The sequence below is a fragment of the Lepisma saccharinum genome, chromosome 3 (assembly GCF_977018435.1).
Source record: "Lepisma saccharinum chromosome 3, izLepSacc3.1, whole genome shotgun sequence".
NCBI lineage: Eukaryota > Metazoa > Arthropoda > Insecta > Zygentoma > Lepismatidae > Lepisma > Lepisma saccharinum.
Window position 1 is genome coordinate 116,644,170 of NC_139231.1, and position 21,942 is coordinate 116,666,111.

At 40.9% G+C, this 21,942-nt stretch overlaps 1 protein-coding gene across 2 annotated transcripts in view; it reads right to left on the minus strand.

Moving 5' to 3' along the window:
- The window catches only part of Sytbeta (Synaptotagmin beta), a 284,485-nt gene that overhangs the window by 71,046 nt on the left and 191,497 nt on the right, over positions 1-21,942 (minus strand). For both annotated transcript variants that reach the window (XM_083119244.1, XM_083119245.1), the window contains exon 2: positions 19,128-19,354. In XM_083119244.1, the coding sequence (XP_082975370.1) occupies positions 19,128-19,352 (225 nt within the window). In that variant the 5' untranslated portion in view covers positions 19,353-19,354. The remainder of the gene's footprint in view (positions 1-19,127; positions 19,355-21,942) is intronic.

Genomic DNA, 21,942 nt, shown 5'->3' on the forward strand with positions numbered 1-21,942 from the left:
TGGTCTCCTAAATTAGCAGAAAAGAGACGTAAAATAAGACAGCTAAAGCTTGTACAGTCACGGACACTTCTGGGTTGTAACAGCTCCATATACTTTCAATGGGATTGCTACACAGAAGTGTCCGTGTCTGTAGATCATGATAAACCTAATCTGCTTTTCTACTCTTTATTCATTTTTCTCCAGCGCGTCGCCTCGGAAATAAGATGAACAATACAGTTCCCAGAAACAAGCCAGAAGCGTTTACTCTTGTTATGGATGTTGTCGGATTGAAAGGAATAATCTTTCCAGTATTGATTCTGTCCTCAGCTTTTCCCCCGCCATTGCATACCTTCTCTCAGACACCTATATAAAACATGTTCATTTTGAATATCCAGTCAGCACACACTCGTCACGAACTAGCAGACATGAAATTTGTGCATAAGATCATCAACGGCAAAATTAAAACCAAATTCCTGGTCAATCAATTTTATCTACGAGTACCCACACGGCCAAACCACAAAGTAAAGCTATTTCTCACTCCCGCTACAAGGCTCTACCCTCTACAGCTGTCTCTTTACTACAGGCTCCACCACTTATATAATAACCTGCCTGTAAATATTGATATTCTCTTGTCAGAACGAAGTTTCCGACAGACAATCGCTAAGAATGTAGCTACATGTAAATTTTTTTCTCTCTCTGCTATCGTCTTTTGTCTTCTTGTTGTTTTTGTTTTCTTGTTGCTACAATTTCAGTATAAAATGCTCTTTCAGTACTGTATACGAAACTTCAAGTAAATAAAAAAAGAAGTATGTCCATTTAAATTATGAGTAGCATGATAATTGCTATTAGTAGAGACAAAATACGTACCAAATCCGTTTTAAGTTGCTCCTGCAAGCCTAGGATTATGAGGTGCTTTCTCGTAAAGATTTTTGGAAGACGAGAATTGTTTGTTAGCAAGCGAGCGGGGTTTCTGCTGTTGGCTATGAATTTTTCAAAGCGTCTTGAAACAGCTTGAGAGTCCACATGTTGTTGGAAAGGAGGGGTGTGGGGAGAGACGAGAGAGAGAGATGGAAAGAAAGAGTGAGAGAGAGGGGGAGGGAGAGCGAGATGGAGAGAAAGAGAGAGAGAGAGAGAGAGAGAGAGAGAGAGAGGGAGGGAGGGAGAGTAATAATTTTCTCAAGACATCTTGGCACACAAATGTTGCAAATGTATTAAATATAGCGCTGAAAAAAATCGCCGTGCGTAATGAACGTTGTTTCCCTCAACCTTGTGAAAGTTATTCTTCAGGGGGTTCAATTGATTGATTGAATTAGGTTCAAGTTACGTCGCTTTTCTGCCACTTTTGGCTAATCGCGACGATGAGGGTGAATGATGATGTGGTAAAATTGATGAATACACATGTTAACACGTGGAATCGAACCCGGAACCCCTGGCGTGTAGCATGCTATTGTAACCGCTCTGCTAAGGACGTCAGCGGGTTCTATTATCGCCATGTACTGCTTTACCAAGAAGAGAAATACCCGACAAACTTGTGACAAATGTGCTGAACACATCACCTCCAGTATGACCAAGGTAGAGACTGTGTGCAATATCTATTCACCTATTTTTGTGGATCTTTACCTGCCCACGCCTACTACAATTATCTTTTCATTGAAAGCTCACAACTCCATGTTGGCATATTTTACTAGCAATTATGCTTAATTAAAAGACTAAAATAAATCTTTCCATACTGACAAATATTGGATAATTAACTTCGTAACTGAAAAATATACAAGGAAGTTATTACTTTCGGTCTAAGAGATGAGTGAAGCTGTCTTTTTCAGAATATGAATGGCGTACATATGAATATATGTATATTTGTTATCAATATGCAGCTTTTCGGCTACCTTTTGCCAATCGAGACGATGGATATCAATAATTATTAGATTATATTGATGAATGTGGCAGTAGGAAAAGAATACTGATGATCATGCCGAGAATTTTACCTGGAACCTTCGATGGGTAGATTCTTAGTCAACACACTCAGCTACAAGGGGTCTCTTATGGATATAAAAACAGCGCTAAAACCCCGTAGTAATTTTAAAGAAAAATTGAAGGAACTTCTAGAACAGCTTTCCGTTCTTGCATATCTATTTAATACTTATTCCATTAATGTTTTTTCATGTAACAACTGCTTACTCGGTGAAAGAGCGCCCTGAGTGATTGCCACCGAAGATTCAAAGTTCGAGTTCCAGCATGCACAAACGGAGAGGAGCAGCAAGTAGTTCCGGCGAAGCCTGTGCGATGTCGCTACCAGTTTCCTCGACTAGTCTGCCACCTGTGAGAAGATTGGCGTACTACGAGAAAATCCTTGTCGGTGAATTTTCATTACGACTTCAGCGTCGACGTAAATGGCTGACCATAAATATTCCCTTCTCGGTTTAGAAAGATACGGACAGCTTTATTTACATTAGCGTTGCTACTAAAATGAACAGGGGACAAGTAGCTTCATAAGTTAACGAAGTTTTCTTCAATTTACCCATTGGTGAGTCAGAAAAGTTACGGAAACGTGCAGTTAATATGGAATACCATACAGTGCTTATTTTTCATTCACCTTTCATATCTGCTGCTAAGTTTAGCTACGTAAATATATCATTTAAATGTACCAGTTAAACAGGTGAGAGTGAAGAAATTTCTTTAGCGGATGATTTTTTGAGTGTGTTAACGTGTTTATTGAAGAATTACTGTTAACTTGAAGAAGAAAAGACATGGAGACAATACTTGTCAGTATCTCGTCTCGTATATGAGGATGTCAAGCCTCGTTCTCGATCTTGGTTCTAGTTATACTGCCAGGAGTAAATTGCCATTGTTTTAGACTCATTGAAAATCACGATAATATTCCTACAACTCATTCCATATCTTGATACACAAACTTGTATCGTATTGCCTCTTGATATTTAACATTACTTGGCTACTCTTACAAAAATGATTGCAAATTACAGGAATTACACGGTGTGTTTTAATAATGGACATTTCCACTTTGACATGAAAAACGTTTTAAATCCATTCATTTTACATATAATGACACAAACATGAGATGTGCAAAATATCTCGGCGATATTTGTTTCGGTTCTCGAGAAACACGCCTTCAAACACCGCTGAAATTCACCTACTACGTCACGGATTTGAAAACGTCCTCTCCACAGACAGGAGGTCTTCTGACGTCATCACTTAGAAATGCGTGTAGGCGGGGCTTCTGCTCGTCCCGTCAACTTAGCATGAGTCGCGGAATCGACAGCAAATTCACTTGTTACTGTGTAAAACAAGTATCTTACAACTTCCAGTGCAAAAATCTGTGCTCCATTTCTTGGAGATGAATTATGCCCTAGCAGTATAGTAGTATTTACCATAATTCAGCCACTCGGTAGAGAGTTTTCCCATTAGGGTGACAAAGCAAACACGTGAAGAGCCTTGTTCATTGCGAATACATAGGTTAGTTCTGACTGGCAAGAACTTAATGTTATAGGAATGCCTTTTCTGGAATTACAATTATTTTCGTCATAATATTTTCTTCACAAATTTTAAGATAATGCTTTTAGAACACACTGGTTTACACGCCAATTTCTACAATATAAGAGGTGATACGGTATAAAAAGGTACTGTGAGTTTTTAAATTTCCTGCAGTAAATGAAGTTTTCTTCAGTTAATATATATATATACGTATATATTGCAAATTTTTGTATTTAGCCTACTTTTACGTCGCTTTTCCGTTCACTTTGTTTAACCGCAACGATGAGAACGCATGGTTAATTTATTATGTATCATCTCTAACATCACATTTCTTCCCACTTTTGGCTAATCGCTACAATGAAGATGAATAACTACAAGCAGTATTCGAAGTCGGGATGCAGGAGTACACCCCCCCAGCACACACACACTACCACCAACTGCACAATCTAAGTATCACCCAAGCTGCCATGATAAGAGACGAACTTTTTCTTCTGTCCCATCTCATTTCGAAAACATTCACTTGTCCCATCTCCTTTTATGAGACGAGACGGAACATGCCTCGTCTCGTGAGCGCTGACCCCAAAGTCTCGAGCAAACATCCTCCCATGTAACAATTTCCAGTTCAATGAAATGTCACTCACAAGGAAACAGTCATGCCCAGGTCGAGAGTCAAACCTGGAACATGCGACGTCCTCAGATAAATCATGAATTTTGTGTATAATAATTACAACGCCAGTTCATTCCTGGTAATTCTGAATCTGCAGTTTGGTTTGCATATATGAGCAGGATAATATTTAGTTTTCGAGGGCTGTACCGTCGAAACGAGGAGGCAAAATAAAAATAATAAAAAGAAAGTTTTTTTTTGTATTTATAATGATAAGCCTTTGCATACGTGTTAATTCTATATTTTTCTAGACTTGAGACGAGAACGAGAATTGCCCTCCCAAACCGAGACGGATGTTTATAAATTGAGACGAGACTGTCAATGAGACATTTACAAATAAATACGAGACAGACATTTACAACTCTCAACGAGAACGAGACCAAGGCGGCCATGTCTCGTCTCGATAAGATCCTTAGTGGTGAAGTTGTGAACCAACCAATTAATGAGTTCGGGGTAACGAGAAGAGGCGGCTTTTTTCGCAGTACAAAATTCAAAATAATTATATCGTACCATTTCCAGTATGGGACATGATGGTATGGGATATTGTTATACACATGGACGTATATATAGTTCACAGGAGGGGGAGGGATGGATCAACTTTTGGTATGATTAGGGTTGCTTTATTTCGCAAGTGAAAATCCAGGACACTGCTGGCCGGAAGCTTGTTGGGCAGCATGGGGGGAGGGGATGTTGGACCCGACAAAGTTGTGTGTTTGTAGTCAGGAAGTCACGCTACTTAGTATTGATACTTTTCTGTTCATCTTGTGTCACTACGTTTTTAAGAACCAAATTTCTTTAATATGATTCGAGGGGGGAAAAATAACTGATTTGACAGTCTCAATGCAGTTTCTTATCGCAGAAATTCCGAAACTATCAGGAAATTGCAGATATTGGTCTGCAGTCCCATCTGGTGTGTGGAATTACGAAATTTCCTTCCCATCCGTATCCCGTCCTATACGTCTCTAATTTAAGAGAATGAAATAAGTCCGAAGGAATTTTTTATGAACAAGCGGATAGAACAAGGAAACTGGTAATTTTAGTGAACCAAAAAAAGAGGGGGGTTGGACCGTTGAATCCCCCTTAAATACGCCCATGGTTATACACATTATTTCCTTGTAATGATTATACATAAACTAAGTATAGATATGTACTGTGCAACTAATGTAATCTTCTCAGTGTATTTTCTCTTATCTGCACAAAAATATTTGATCATAATTTGCACAACAGAAATGGAACAAAAACTGAAATTGCTTTATGGAAAAGAAAGTTAAATAGACTTTATAAATAAAGTGAAGAATGTGAAAATTCCTTTGCACTACATAGGTTACGGTAAATATCGATAAATATAAGTTTAGAAAATATTTTTGAGTGTCTGGTCAGCAACCAAATTGTATAAGCAATATTTTTCGCATGGCCTGAGAACACACACGCAGCTGAACCCTTTCATTTATATTGCACGTGAGCAGCACGGATATTTCATAGAAGAATGATCATTACAAAGCATAGCTTTCCTTTCTCCTATCGCTCCTTCTTCCATTATTTAAATCGGTACAGATTTGTAAAACTGCTGCAGGTGTTCGCTCACCGTGAGCTACCCATCCGGAACTGGACGCTCGAAGCAGACGACAAACGAGCTCTCCCTAAGGAGTGACGTAGTAACATGGCGGCGGCGTGTTTTCAGCGCAACGCTAGCTTCGCAACTTTGGAAGTCTCGTTTCTGCGTTAAACTGGACGCAGAGAAACGCGAGAACTTGCAGGGGTCATTTTTCCAAGGTGTAGTTTTTAAAATTGTTGTAAAAAAAAATTGAGTGGAAATGTCCATTTCCCCTAAATTTTTATTTGCCTGTTTAGTTTCGATTTAGTAAATAACCGCCTCGTTCTCATTTCTATATCAAAGGCAAGTCCTTGAGTAATCAAGAGTTATAGCATAAGCAAACTATACACCGTGTCGCCTTGCTGCACACACTTTCACTGTCTGGAGAGGTTATTAACGTTCTTGACGTCACGCTATGAATCCCATATAAGAGGAAATTTGATACTGGCTGTATGCAACCACGCCGCACAGGTTCACAGTAGCGAGTAACGGATGGACTTCGAAATTACAATCAATAAAAATCCATGAACTGTCCATAAATAGTTGTTTGGCAAAACCCTAGAACGAGAATCTGGTCCCGATTGTACTTACAAGGGAGTTATCTAAGTGTCCCCCTCCGATTTCCATGAAACTTGGCAGGTGTATGTAGGGGCCCAAAGGAAGAAATACGTGTTTTTTTGTTTCGGCTAAGAATCTGTTTTAGGGGGCAAAACCGCCTAAAATGCCAAGGTGAGGGCAAATTGAAGTGGGGATCTGACCCCTGTATCCCCTCCGATTTCCATGAAACTTGGCAGGTGTATAGAGGGGCCCAAAGGAAGAAACACGTGGTTTTTGTTTCGGCTAAAAAACTGTTTTAGGGTGCAAAACCCCCCTCAAATGCCAAGATGAGGGCAAATTGAAGTGGGGATCTGACCCCTGTATCCCCCTCCTTGTTCTCGGTCTCGTAGTCTCTCGCAGGGTTTTGTCTAGTTTCCGACTTGAATTTTGAAGGTCCGTCTTGGTCTAATTTCGATTTTTGATTGATTGATTTTGTTTATTTTACTTCGCTTTTTCTACCTTTTGGATAATAGCGAAGATGGGGATGAGTGATGGCATAACGAAATTGATGAAGGTACACTCACAAAGAAAACACAGGCCGGGATTCGAACCCGGGACACCTACCATCGTCCACCACAGAGGTCTCTCAAATTTCGATTGATTGCTTGATTTGTTGTTTTAAGTCCACTTTATGCACAGTAAGGCTAATCAGGACTGGACCTACAGTTTAAAGTGGGATCCGAACCACTGCGCTAAATGCCTCCACCGGGTATCAAACCCGGGGCCCCTTGATTACAAGGAGACGACGCTACCACTGCGCCATCGGGGAGGGCAGCTCAATTTTTGAGACGAGATTAATCCTTGTATGGTCTCGTTATCATCCGGTATCTTTCAAGCATATTCCGGAGGATTAGGCATGAAAAAGTGACATTTGCTCTTATTACTCTTTGAGGGGCTTATCTATGCTCACCACATATTCAAACTGTAACGGTTATTTTCCTGTGAGGTGGTTATCAACGCTGACCACATATATAGTTCCTCAAATCAACACTAGGTGGTAAGTGTTTACACTTGGCTGTTTCGTTTGTGCTTGGGGAGCTCGATACATTTCTTACACACTTCAACGCTTGAAATCAAGATGTGTGGTCACGTGTTCGATTCTCTTTCGCTTTTCGTGAAAAATATGTCTCGCCTGAAATTGATTGTGGACATTTTATAAGTAATTGAGTTGTACTCTTTACATGAAATTCTTTTGTGTTTTGACTTCAATGTGTATTCTGACACTAATTATTTGTCAAATTTGTGGTTAGTGCCACTAACCACCGTGCACAGGCGATCGTGTAATCTTGCCAATATGTCTTCGAGAACTCTGTCCAAAGATCGTCTAAAAGGGGACTATGGGTGTGACCACAAGAGCAAAAAGTGGTGGCATAGGCTGTTCTTCCATTTCCTAGATATGTGTGTGGTGAATGCTATTGTAATTGACAAGGAAATAGATGGACATGAACACCTGACAAACAAGGACTTTTGTAGAAGAGTGTACAAGGGACTGTTGTCAAATGTTATTGTAAATAATGCGACTGTGGACAAATTTATTGTAATTAATGTCATTGAAGACAATTTGAAGAGAAGGTGTGTTGCAATAAGTAATCACAAACCAAAAGTAGATAAACAAATACGATTGGAGGGAAATGTGCACCAACCAGTGCAGGGAACTCCAAGATGATATGCAATATGCAGTACACGTGTCAGCAACACCAGTCAGAACAATATGGACATTCAGAGCCTACAATGTACCATTCTGTCTTAGGAAGAGCAAGAATTGCTTCCAGATATTTTACTCAAAATATTGTTTCACAAAACAAGCAATAAAGCAAATATAAAGAGTATAATTTGAGATAAAATATTTTCTATAAATCCATTCCATTCTTCACAAAATTATTTAAATATGTGTATTAAGTGGGCGGTGGTTAGTATAGGTAATCACATTGTAATTGTTAATAACCATGAAAATAATAAAAATTGAGAAAAAGTCCAAGGGCAACATTTAATTATCTCCCCAGTATCTTGCATGTAATTAACGTTGCAAATGAATATCTTGAAAAAAAAAAAATGTTCCTGCCCCTTAAAGAGTTAAAGGTGTCATCCTTCACTTTATCCGTAGAGGGACATAAAGAAGCTACAGCTATCCCTACCATTTGACATACACTTGACGTTCAGCATCAGTTTAAAGCCAGCTTTTACATAATAATCCAGATTCAAGGCAGTAAAACATTACAGCATTCCGTGAAGACATATGGGAAGCAGGGTTCCACACATTCACAATCTCGGAGGGGAAATTTTCACATAGCAATCCGATTCGATTATTTGTAGGTGAACGTTGAAGTAATTAGAATTACACATTAAAATATACTATTTTCAATTAGCTTTGTAAACATTTTACAATTTTATATTTAAACGTGACTTCTTCCTCGCCACGCGCCGACAGACAAACACACGCGCGCACGGGTGACAGAGAACAAGAATTTCTTGAGCGTATCCAATACTTTGCTTTTCATGAAGAAGCTAGAAATATCAGTCAGTCTCAACACATCTATCTGACGTTTCGATTTCTCTTAACTTTCCTCCAGCTTCTCTTGCATGCTGAAAGAGCTCTTTGATATTAAACTAAATTGATCCGCTAAATCGACTTAAGGTTGTGCAGAAATATAAATGCATTTTTAGATGATAACCTATAATATCTCTTTTTAAAAGCACACGTGTATTTGGAAAGTAGGCAATATACTATTTAATAGTTTCTTATTGAAGTACATTTCGAGGAGATGAAAGATAGATAAATTTACAAAATCAAAGATACTATGTTCTCAACGTTTAGAGAACGATCGCCAGTGTTGCTATTCTTAAATCTTTAATACTGCTGTTATCCGATGCATCTGTTACTTTTTACCTGCCTTTATTCGATGCTTCTGTTACTCTATACCTTACTTTTTCCGAGTCTTCTAATATTCTTTATCTGACACTATCAGACGTTTGTCATATTTTTCCCCCCCTTGCATTTCTCGCACTAATTTCTTCAACATATAATTTTTGAACTCAGTAACGATAAATTTCTGTAAACATGTACTATACTCTATCCCGGGAATCTCTGGAGTAAGGCCGCGCATAACGGCAGAGAAGGGCAGAAAGCTAGTTGGCGGAGAGAAGCAGAACACGCTCTTGCAAACCGCTGCATTCCCTTTTCCCCTCCACTCAATTCTGTTCCCTCTCACGCGTTAATTGGTCGAGCCTTCTCGAGTCACCACTTACGCAGATACTTGTTTCCATTCGCTCGCTCCAGAGATACTCGAGACAGAGTATAGGAATTTTTAATCATAATCCCGCCTATAATTCTGACTTACAAACCTTGCAACGCCAATGATATAACACGTATTTTTCTGAAGCACTCCATCACTAATGTTGTCAAATGTCACAGATGACGACACAATAAACGATCTCCAAATCGCGTCTTTCAAACGCGGAGCAATCATCATTCGATGTCGTCCTTGACCTTCAGGAGAACGAATTAATTACCGAATATAAAAGCCAATCAGTGCTCGGAGAACAAAGAATCGCCCATTCGGAACTCTTTGCAATTTAGAGAGCAAACGATCTCCGACGAGAGCGGAATCAGAGGCGTAAAGCTGAAACGATCGGCTGTAAAAAAAAAAAAAAATAAGGGCGGGGGAGGTAATGAAGCGAGGATGAAAACGTTGAGGACCTTTGTGATTGTCGGTGTAACCTGATGCCTAAGTAGCTTACATCTCCTGCGGTTTGCGCGCGAGTGCTCCGTGTTTTTGAAAATTTGTGTTTATCCATTTCTCTCCCTTCCTCCCCATCTCTCTCTCTCTCTCTTTCTCTGGCAAATAAACGGGCTGCACAGGCCTACACCCGGACGTCAAGAACTTAATTCCTTTGTTTGCACGGTGGCTTCTTAATGGACTAACTGTCGACAAATGAACTGCCAGTTCACGAGCAGGGTTTCCATCCACTGCACGTTTGTCACCAGACAAAGTAAAATTTCAAACTACCAAATTTCCCAATTATGAAAGTCAGTACCGAACGATACCTATGCCATGTTTCTTACTACACCTTCGCATGTAAGCATTTCTTGCCCTTAATTCTTGACGTAAATTTGTCCCCGCATTAGTTCTGTTTAACAGAGGTCCCAGGTTCGAATCCTGGGCTGGGCATGGATGTCTTTTGTGAGTGTCTCTTCATCAATTTCATCACTCACCCTTACCTTTGCGATTAGCCGAAAGTGGCAGAAAAGCGAAGTAAAATAAACCAAATTAACCACAATCAACTAATCTGTTCAAAAGCAGAGGTCGCCCTTAAAATCATTCTAAAAATTTCATAAAACTACCAATCGGAATTAATGAGTGCAGTAGAAGATTGAGGTTTTCTCTGTTTTTTTCCTTTAAACATGGTGCGGTAGTCGAGGAAAAAAACTGAGTACTGATTGCACCATAATGGTTGCGTTTAAACAACCACTCATCTGCATTTTCCTTATCATTACCTTAAAAGAGGACATGAACATTGTGTGTTGTATACTTGAGTACGTGACTACTTATCGTGTAATATCCTACATCACCTGTGACTGGATTAGCAAGCTGAATTGTAATTGTTAGGATATAATTCTCCTCAAATCAATTGATATCTTTCGCAACACATTTTAATTGCAATTAAAAATTGTTTTACGAGGGTTATTCAAAAAGTAAGGTCCCGAGCTCTCACGGGTTTCCTCCTATTCTTCGAATTTCCCACCCGGTTCGCAGCAGAAGAGCACAGCTTTATCACATAACCGTTAGATGGTGCATGCGTTGCATCAGACCCTCGAAATTTCAGTTGGAAGATATGTGTGCTCACGGAAACATGGTCAAGCGTGGAAGTGCGTAGTCTGATCAGTTTTTTGCGTCTAAAGGGCACCTCACTAGCAGAAATTCATCGTCTACTGGTTGAGGTGCACGTCGCTAATGTAATGTCACGGAAAGAGGGGTGGGCTTGGTGCACTGACTTTGATAGCAGCAGGACAGATGCGCAACGATCCGTGCTGGCAAGCACGTCCACCACAGATGACAATGTGTGGCGTGTTGAAGGTCTGATTCAGAACGATCGTCCCATTCGACTTAGCGATATTGCTAAGGAACTCAACAACTCAGTGGGTAGTGTGCACAACACCGTTCTTGAGCAACTGGACTACCGAAAGACGTGTTCATGTTGGGCGCCAAGGCCACAAAGCCACTAGATGGGATTGTCTCTCATGCACTCGATGCGGTTTCATGAGGAAGGAGCGCTGTTCCTGCACCGTATCGTTACAGGGAATGAAACGTGGGTGCATCATGTGACATCGGAGACGAAGCAAGCATCCATGTCCTGCAAACACACATCATCCCCACCACATCATCGCAAGCGATACGGAACTTCAGCTAGCCGTCATGATGTGGCTTCAGGGGCTCGACGCAGATTTCTTCTATGTCGGCATTGATGGCTTGGTGTGCCGTTGGAATAAATGTTTGGACAAATATGGTGACTATGTTGAAAAATAATGTTTATCAGTGCCATACTATCGTGTACCAGTTTATCTATCTTACTTTTTGAATCACCCTCGTGTTAAGAAATAACTTTCTAATGATCTGAATATATGGATTTAAGTTTTCTTCATTGAGAAGTCTACTCCTCTACACACAGAATTCAAAATGTACGAAATGAAGGTGAATGCATCAAGTTGCACAGTTAAACCTGTGCTTTTGGTTGTTTTGAGCAGATCGCGTAAGATCTGTTCAATTGATATATTTTAGAGCATCGCACAAAAAAAACGGCTGGTTAATATGCCCTTTTATGCATTTTCTGTGAAGTCTGATGCGCCACAAGTACATCAGTATCAGATAATGTTTTGCGCTGGTGGTTTGAAGTAATAAAGATCACCTTCAATTTTAACAAAATCCCGGAAACTGTTCTTCATTCTTCTTACTTCGCCCATGACTTTCTGTTCCTTTTTGATGACTACTATTTAATCTCACTCGTCGAAGTTAATCTTCTGGTAGAAAAGCACACCCTTTAACATATGTACGGAAGAAAAAGCAAGATGAATGTTCTTTTGAAAGAAAACTTTGAAGTGTTTTTAATCTAAGTTGCAGAAGTTATGATGAGAGAGAGAGGGGGGAGGAGGGGGAAATTGAAGTAACTCCAGAACTAACTGGAAGCAAACTCTTTATTAAAACATTCTCCATGTTACTTCTCAACTTCTGAAAGGGTTTGTACGAGTGAGAGAATTCTAATTCGCATTTGCTTTTGGTGCGAAAATATGGGTCACGCTGTTATTTCAAGGAAACTTGCATTAATTTTCGTACTTTCTCGACATCTTGTTAACATTGAATCAAAACAGATCTGTATGCAAGTTCTCAGGAACTATAAGTTAGATTTATGATGACGCAGAGGAAACTTATTGTATACAGGAATAGCCCACTATGCTAGTGTAAAAGTGTAATGAAGAAATGGTCTAAAATCATCAATTTCCTCTGCCATCTAACAACCGAAAAAAAATGAACTTGACTCTAATATATTAACGTTCATTAACCTAATAAAAGCAGCTTTAATACTGGAATTTACCTTCAGAAAAAAGTTACACTGGTTAGGAAATCTGTGGAGCAAGGCCGCGCATAACTGTAGAGAAGGGGAGAAAACGAGTGAGCGGATGTCACCACCCTCAGTGTTATCTCATATAATTTCTATTTGGTCTACAAAACGAGTCCTCTACCATTATATATACTATGGGTTGACAAATTTGATTACCTCCTTATTAAAACATTTTAGCAGAGTCAGAGGCCATTTGTGGGACATACGAAAAATAAATGTTACATTTAATACAGAAGGTTGTTCGGGATCTCTGGTGACGATTTTGAAAGCCGCTGGCGTCGCTGTTAGCAACGTCAGTCCGTCCAAACGGTGCATGCTGAGTCACGTCACTACCGAGAACGCGTGTGCAGAGTCTTGTGCCATTTACCTACAACGATGCCGAAGAAAATTGAACCATACTGAGAGGGCTACATAACAGCCCTTTCCGATGCTAAATATAGCTATTCGGCAACCAAAGGAATGTGCAAGAAGCGTGGTTTTGTGATATCGAAGAACGGGATCGGTGCGGTATTGAACAAAAAAAGCAAAGGCCGACTGGGCCTAATTCCACAGGGGAAGAAACGGGCAAATCCACGAGCAGCTACGAGTCGTACACCGGACAGAGTGAGAAAAGTGAAGGCCCTTGTGTCAGGTGGTAACCCTGCCCCCCAAAGGAGTATCGCACGTAAGTTGGGAATGTCTGTGTCAACAGTGAACACCATAATCAAGAAGGACCTGCAACTAGAAATGCGGCATAAGCGGCGAGTTCACAAGCTGTTGCCTCGTCACATTGCGGAACGTCGCACGAACACTAGAAAGCTCTATGAGACCTATCTTGCAGGGGAGAGATGGAAAAATGTGGTGACATTAGACGAAGCATATGTCTACCTTAGTGACTGTCACAAACCCCGCGCGATTTACTACCGCCCTCGTGACAAAAACAATTATCAAACGTTGTATCGAGAATGCCAGGAAAGTTTTCCACGGGGTTTCATGATCATCGCTGGATACTGCTATAATGGCAAGCTAGCAATTCGCCGTGTAGCTAATAATGTGAAAATGAACTCCACGTACTATCAGGATGAGGTTGTAACACCCATTTATAACATAGATATCCCGGCACTGTATTGGGGGGCCAAAAACCAGGTCTGGGTGCACCAAGATAAAGCATCCAGGCATACCTCCCGTTCGACTCGTCTGTTCTTACAGCGAATGGAGGTGGAAACTGGCATCCATGCAATTCCTTACAGCGACATTCCGGTCAAGGCGCCAGATGGGTCACCCATGCACTTCTGTGCATTTGGACTCCTAAAACGGGCCTTAGGGAAGAGACGTCCACGCACTCTCAATGGCCTCTGGAAAGCCTGTCAGGAGGAGTGGGAAAAGTTGGACATGATAACTCTTTGGAAAAGTCTGTTGCAATGGAAATTACGTTGTCGGGCTATAGCGCGGAATGCTGGATTTCCAATTGAGCATGATCGTTGGTGGCGACATGGGTTTTCATGAACTTATCACCCTTCCAACATTGTCCTCAGAGATCCCGAACGACCTTCTGTAGTTTATTGATGAAACACAACAAGGAGAACTTTTAATTATATATAACTTTTTAACTTTCAACAATAGGAAATTTTCCAACAACAAATCTTGCGTAACATATCATATATATACAGAACATTAATCATTCTTCTTCCAAATATAACCACACTTTAAATAGCTAGCGACCTGCAGAATGTGTTCCGTTGTCGCCTTCTTGACACTTGGCAGACCGAGTGGGATGTGGAAACGGGGAACAAGCTTCACTCTGTTAAGCCCACCATAGGTGCTTGGCGTTCCTCGTCTCGTCCCTCTCGGCGAGAAGACGTTATTCTTACCCGCATGCGTATAGGACACAGCCGTCTTACGCATGGTCACCTACTGCAAGGGCTGGACCCTCCGTTGTGTCGTGCTTGTCATGTTATTTTAAGCATCCGACACATTCTCGTTGAATGTGTCGATCTTGCTTACCTCCGGCAGATTTTTAACCTTTCCGGCTGTTTGTCATCCCTCTTGGGTGATGACAGCAGCATTTTATCACGTGTTTTTAGTTTTTTGCGAAGAGCTGGACTCTTCCACCGTATGTAAGGAGGTTTTTAGTTTTTTCTGACTTTTTAATGTGTCGTGTTTGTCTCGTGCAGGTCTCTTTACAACCTTGCACTTTTAATGTTTTTCCCAAGGGGCTATCTACACCCCTTTTTTAAAGCTCAGTCAGAATTTTAGATAAGGGGATATTTCCCCGTATACACAGAAGGGTGCGAAATGGCCTTAAGTGCCGACGCACCCATAAATTTTAACTCAATCAATCAATCAATCACACTTTAAATAGACCAAAACAACTGTACCCGAATCAGATTGTGTTTCTAATTACGTTTTAGGGTTGGTTCAATTTTCAATATCATTCTTAAATTAAAAATATCTTATCAATAAGCAACTTGGAATAGGGAAATTCGAAATCTAAATGAATGTAAATGGACATGATTAGTGGATATCGGCTAATCTGAAATAACCATCTGCGTAATGATAGCATTAACATAAAAATGAACAAATAGTGCTCCAACTAAATTAATTAACTAATTCATGTAAGATAAATAAAAGAATAATTAAATTAAACTTAAATATATCAATACTAGCAGTAAACAGACGATTACTTCAGAAGACCAATTTCACCAATTCAACGTAGAATTGCACGATGTTAACCCAACCGCTACAAGAGGAAGAGAGGGAGCTCTGAACACCACGCGAGATACTTCCCTTCCCACAGTCATGTGACCTATGACGTATTACTTCCCCCCCCCCCAAAGAAACAAACGACTAACAGCTAGCGCACAATCTGATTCATATTCACTTGCAAGCGAGGAATAGTTACACGAAGCTGCTGCAAACGGCTGGTAGCTGGAGCCGATTTTTTTTTTTTTTTGCCTACATGCAATCCCTTCTACCCACATGCGTTCGTTGGTCAGACCCTCTCGAGTCCTACTTGCGCAGAGGACTAGTTTTAGTTCGCTTGCTCCAGAGGTTCGCGAGACAAAGTGTACATTCCTTCATGCTTCGTTCAGACCCTTCTTGACGAACATTGTTGACGACTGTCTTCTCATTTATACTATCGTCATGCAGAAAATTTTTGGACAACTTGAATTAAAGCACGACAAGATTACCTCTAAAGTTTAAGATTCCACTTGTGTTCAAGTAGGTTAACCGGAATCCAACCGCTGCGAGTTGTGACTCAAGCGAGAATCGAACCTAGATTCAACTGCTTACAAGATGGGAGCCAACCAATGCGTTACGCAAGCCGAACAGCACAAAGGACAAGATAAAAGGGAATTGGAGATCAGACATGACGTTACACAGTGCCACCCGCGGCCAGTGACTGTGAGAAACCAGCAGGGGGCTCTGTGACAAATTACCCGCCGCTAGCGACCTCTTGCCGCGAACATTTATCTTCCTTCGTTTGTTTTTCTCCCATAATTCCCGGGGCTTTCGGTCTCAAAGTAAACGTGCGAGTTCTGCGATAGGCAAGTGTCGCCGCGGGTGAGGGATTATGTCTGCTTGAAGACGTAAATACTTTAATATTCATAGGAAAATTCAACATGGTCCATTGGTGCTTTCCATCGCTTTAACACTGTTACATTTTACTCCAAAGCTATAGAGGGAAGTTTACTAATTCCCTGGCCAGTTCTTCAGTTTTGAAATATTACAGGGACCTTACAATGTAACTTAGACATGGCGGCCATCTTGAAATCCGGGGTAGTGTGACATACCTAAACGCATAATAAATTCACCAGAAATCCAAAAATACAGTCAATTTTAGCCTATGGTCTGTCCCAGGTATCTGAGCAAGCGAACGAAAGCAAGTCCTCTTCACAAGTAGTGACTTGAGAGGGCCCGACCAATGAACGGGTGGGACGGAGAGGGATTACGCGGAGGTGGCAACGCAGCTACCAACTGTTCGCAGCACCACACACGGTTTTGCTCCACCCACTCGCTTTCTCTCCTTCTCCACCGTTATGCGCGGCTTGCTTCACAGACTTGGACGGCGCAACGATTAGCACATTATCACCTGTCAAAATTACAAATATGTTATGTTTTGAAAAGGTAAACGAAGATGACACTAGCATCGAAATCATTCTCATATCTAGAGAAAGAAATTGTCGTGTTCTCATTACAGTTTTCAATCGGATCTACAATCGTATCGGCGAACTTAGAAATCACCCTGTAGCACAATTTGCCAATGGTCTTCTCCACATTCATTATGCTGAGCACAAAGGAAATGCTGTGATCAGTACCGATCTCTGTCCTCCTTTAGCTCACTTCAACATCATGCACGTTAGAGTACTGCATCGGACCACTTTCGCTCGCTCAAACTCGCTCGAATCTCCCACGCTCGATCGTACCGCACTCGTAGGGGAATGAATGGTAACGTCCCGTATTTCAGAGCCTAATAAGCAGGACTCTCAACCTAAAACCCATACTTCAACTTCACTTCGTCTTTTACTTCATTATCCATATTTGAGGGCCCACTAACATAGATAAATATGTCCACTAATAGGGTTCGAGTGTATTTCGCTCGTTCGGTCGTTTTTCGCTCGAGCGGAAGACCTATCAATTCTGTGTGTCATCTAGCGTTGCCCGTGCGAACTATTTGCCGCTCGAGCGAAAAACGCTCATTGCAGCACACTAATGCACGTCCTCATTGGGGCCGTGAGATCCCCAAGCCACTTACAGAAGGGCATTAACACAACTATTCCCACGTGAAATCACCCTGTCCGTGTATTGAACCCGAAACGCACTACTGAATGATTCACGGCGGATCATTAAAGAAATAAGAGACTTATAGTATTATGGGCCACTAGAGTTTGATTGAAGACCAAATATGACATGTCAATCTGGTTTGATTGAGAGATTAGGCAGAGGTGACATTGAGAAATGATCCTGACGTTTGGTTGCCAAGGAATCTTGATTGATTGCTTTAACGCTCAATCAGGCTCGTTCGGCAAGAAAAGCGTCAAGTCGATCACTCGATTACAGACAAGTTAAGGAGAAACCACAGGCATTTTCCGCTTGAAAGGCAACTAACAAATTCTTCATCGGTCTTTCAGATAAGGCTGCTCTTTGAGCCCTGCTTGGCATTGCATCAGAGTACTGTGTAAGTTCTAAGATTATACAGTACCTTCCAGGGGTGATCCTTGAAAAAAAATCGAGAGGATTTGGACAAGCTCATTATTTTCACAACCGGCATATGCGTGGGAGAGAGGGAAAGAGAGAGAGGAATGAGAAAGCGAGAGAAGGGGAGAAAATGAGAGTGAGAGAGAAAGATAAGGAGAAATGGGAAGAATTCTGTAGACGGAAGGAAAACAGACAGGGAAAGAGAAGGTCAAAGGGGATGGAAGAAATAGAAGGAAATAAAGAAACACAGGGAAAGAGAGGGAGAAGTAGGGAGAGAAGGGGATGGAAAGAGATAGAGGAAACAAGACGAGGGATTGAGATAAAGAAAGGAAAGAAGAAAGAGAAAAAGAGAGAAGTAGAAAGAGGAAGAAATAGAAGAAAGAAATGCAGTGGAACACAAGAAAAAAGACAAAATGTATGGAAACAGAAGAAAAGGCGGGGAAACAGAGGAAGGAAGAAAAGCAGAGAAATGGAAGAAGAAGACAAAATGTATGGAAACAGAAGAAAAGGCGGGGAAACAGAGGAAGAAAAATGCAGAGAAATGGAAGAAAAATGGCAAGGAAACAGAAAAGGAGACAGAAAGAATAGATGAGGCAATGATAAAGATAAAGATAAATAAATAAATGGACAGAGAGCAAGAAAAGGAGAAAGAAAGTAAGAATGAGAGAGAGAGAGAGAGAGAGAGAGAGAGTCGCCTCCGTTCTACACCGACAACTTTCACAGCGTATAGAGGCCGGCCATGAATATCTCTTCTGGGCTCATTAAGCCTTCGAAAACAGCATTATATATCCTGAATGTATGCAGCCGTTCAGAACATAATATTGATATTAATGACAATAGATAATTAAATTAAAAACATCATTGGGAAGTGAAGGCGGTGTCACTTAGAGAAACCGTTCCCCCTTTTTTGCTCTTGTTAATTGTTTTATGAAGTCCAGTGTTGGTCCACAATCCGTTCAAATGGAATTAAGCAATGACGAGAAATAACTAAAGATTTTATCAGAGACTTACCTGCTGGGTGAAGGTGTACACGGGGCCCTGCCTAGGCGTACCCTTCCTCTTCCCCGTGCAGACGGCCCCCAGTTTCTGGAGGTTGCTGTCCCCGAACCTCTCCAGCTGACTCCAGTCCTTCGTGCGTTTGCGGATGGAGTAGTAGCGGTAAATGACGATGGTCATCGCGACCACCAGAGCTAAACCAGTTCCGGTGGCAGCTCCGAGGACGGCTGAGGTCACCATTTCTGCAAATAAGAACATAAAAATATCACCATCTGAAATTCATTACAATTTTGTCACTGTATATTTACATTTTCAACTTTTCGGTCCAACATATAAAAGGGCAGGACCGTTGATATTGGGCGAGCTAGGTTGGGTTATGGCCCACCGGAAATGACGTTAGCTCTCATCTTGCCCACGGAAATAGAATGCATGAGTATTTTGACGATCCTTTATATTGAACAAAATTATACAAACAGACGAATGAAAGTGTGAGAAAGAGAAAGCGAAATAAGAGGAAGAGATAAAAATTAAAAATGAAGGAAGATAGAAATGTAGTGAACAGGATAAAAGAAGAAGGATATGTAGTTAACAGGATAAAAGAAGAAAGAAATGTAGTGAAACAGAGGGAGAAAGGAAGGTATAAAGAATGGCAAACAGAAGAAGAAAAAGACACACAGAAGAAGAAAGGGAAAGAAGATAGAAATGCAGTGGAACACAGGAAAAAAGACAAAATGTATGGAAACAGAAGAAAAGGTGAAACAAAGAAATGCAGAGAAATGGATGAAAAATAGCAAGGAAACAGAAAAGAGACAGAAAGAATAGATGAGGTAAACCAAAGAAGAGGTAAGAGAGAGAAGAAAGAAAACAGATAGAGAGGAGGAGAGAAGAAAGAAAGATAGTGGAGGAGGGAACAAAGATAGAAAAGGGAGAGTGAACAAAGGCAGAGAAACAGAAGAGAGAAAGTATAACAATACAAAGACAGGAAAATAGGAAGATAAAATTAGGGGAATAAAAATAGAGGAAGAAGAAAAGAGGAAATGAAAAAGAGGTAGAAAAGAAGGGCCATCGAAGCAAAGTTTTCAGTGTCGAACCCGGTTAGCCTTGGATGTAGCATTTCATCATCGTCGTTGCGATTATCTAAAAAGGTACAGAAAAGCAACGTAAAACAAAAATAGAAAAATAGGATTTTCATTTCTTGTATTTTCTTCGCTATTCTCGAATATTATGAATAGGAAGCAAAGCCTTCTTGCTAACTAACACGAAACATTCCGACCTCTTGGCGAGCTCAATTTCTAAAGTTCATCCAATTAGATAGTACAAAGAATGAATTCTAAAGAATCGCACGAAGAAGTCAATAACAACCTAAACAATCGCTGGACCAGTTTTCCTGTAGAATTCTTCCCATTTTATTCGTGGATTAAAATTTGTATAAGCCCTGTTGCACCTTAAGTCTACAAGTTGAACTTTAATTTTCACCTTTGTGAGCATTGAGCCAGACTTCCGCTCCAAACAATAGAACCGGAAATGGCATTTGCTTCACTCCAAGGCTCCAAAAAATTATATTTGTGCATTAAGAGGAAGTTGCAATAATTGGATTTCGAACAATGTTGCGGAACTCCTTTCTATTTTCACAAAATTTCGTGTACCAAATATCACAGCAATCTCGTTATCTACATAAAAAGAGCTATATTTGTAAAAATCAGTGACCCGTTGCGATTTTATCATTTGTGTTGTACTCAAAAGAGCTTACGGGAAGTGAGGGCTCCTGAGTAGCCACGTGGTTAAGTCTCTCGCCTTCGATTGTTAGCGGGAGCTCCAAAAATGTCGGTCTTAATTCAGCGTCGTGAGTGCACTGGGGAAACTACTTGGAAAGAAATTTCAGGCTTCGGTCACGAAAGCCAGAAAAGAGCGACGTTGGGACTCCATGCGCTGACCACGCGCCACCCAACGAAAGGTCGCTTTGCATGCAAGAGGTTAGTGTAACGAATCGAGTCGAAACTCTGGTTAGCTTACGTGTTTACACCATTTATGAGTTCATACTGATTAACCATGGAGACAGGTAATCGGAGAAGGTTACATAATTTTTAGAATTGCATAATTTGTATTCATGTCCAGATATTATTAGAGTTTGAGTTGATGTTTTAAGTCCACTTTGTGCACAGTAAGGCTAATCGGGACTGGACCTACAGTTTAAAGTGGAGGTGTAAGGGGTGCTCCTTCCACGTAGTGCACCCAATCGTCAACCTCACTTCCACGTAGTACACCCTGGACTGCAGACTAACGAGGCTCTGGCGACTGGCACTATGGCCAGTATAATTCTGTGTCGTCCTGTGTTTTGTCCTTATGTGTGCTGAGTGCTCCTTTACAGCCTCAGCTTTTAACGAAAGTCAGAATATTTTAGGATTTTCTTTATGCAACGTTAGAGTTGTTATGTGTAACGATAAGGGGCTGGACCCCGTATAATGTGACGGGTGCAAAAATAGCCTTAGTGCTGACGCACCAAAAAAATTTAAATTCAAATTCAGTTTAAAGTGGGATCCGAACCACTATGTGCATCCACCGGGTATCGAACCCGGGACCCCTTTATTACCAGGCGACGATGCTACCACTGCGCCATCGGGGAGGCCAGATATTATTAGAATAATTAAATCAAGAAGACTTAGGTGGGCAGGCCATGTGGCACGAATGAGAGAGGAAAGAAGAGACGGGCTTATAGTGTACAGCAATTGGCGGCCGGAGCATGATGCGGATCACATCATCTCCAAAATGGACGAGTTCGAGAATGTGTATGGCACTACACCGATATCCCCTAAATGTGCCTTCGTGGCAG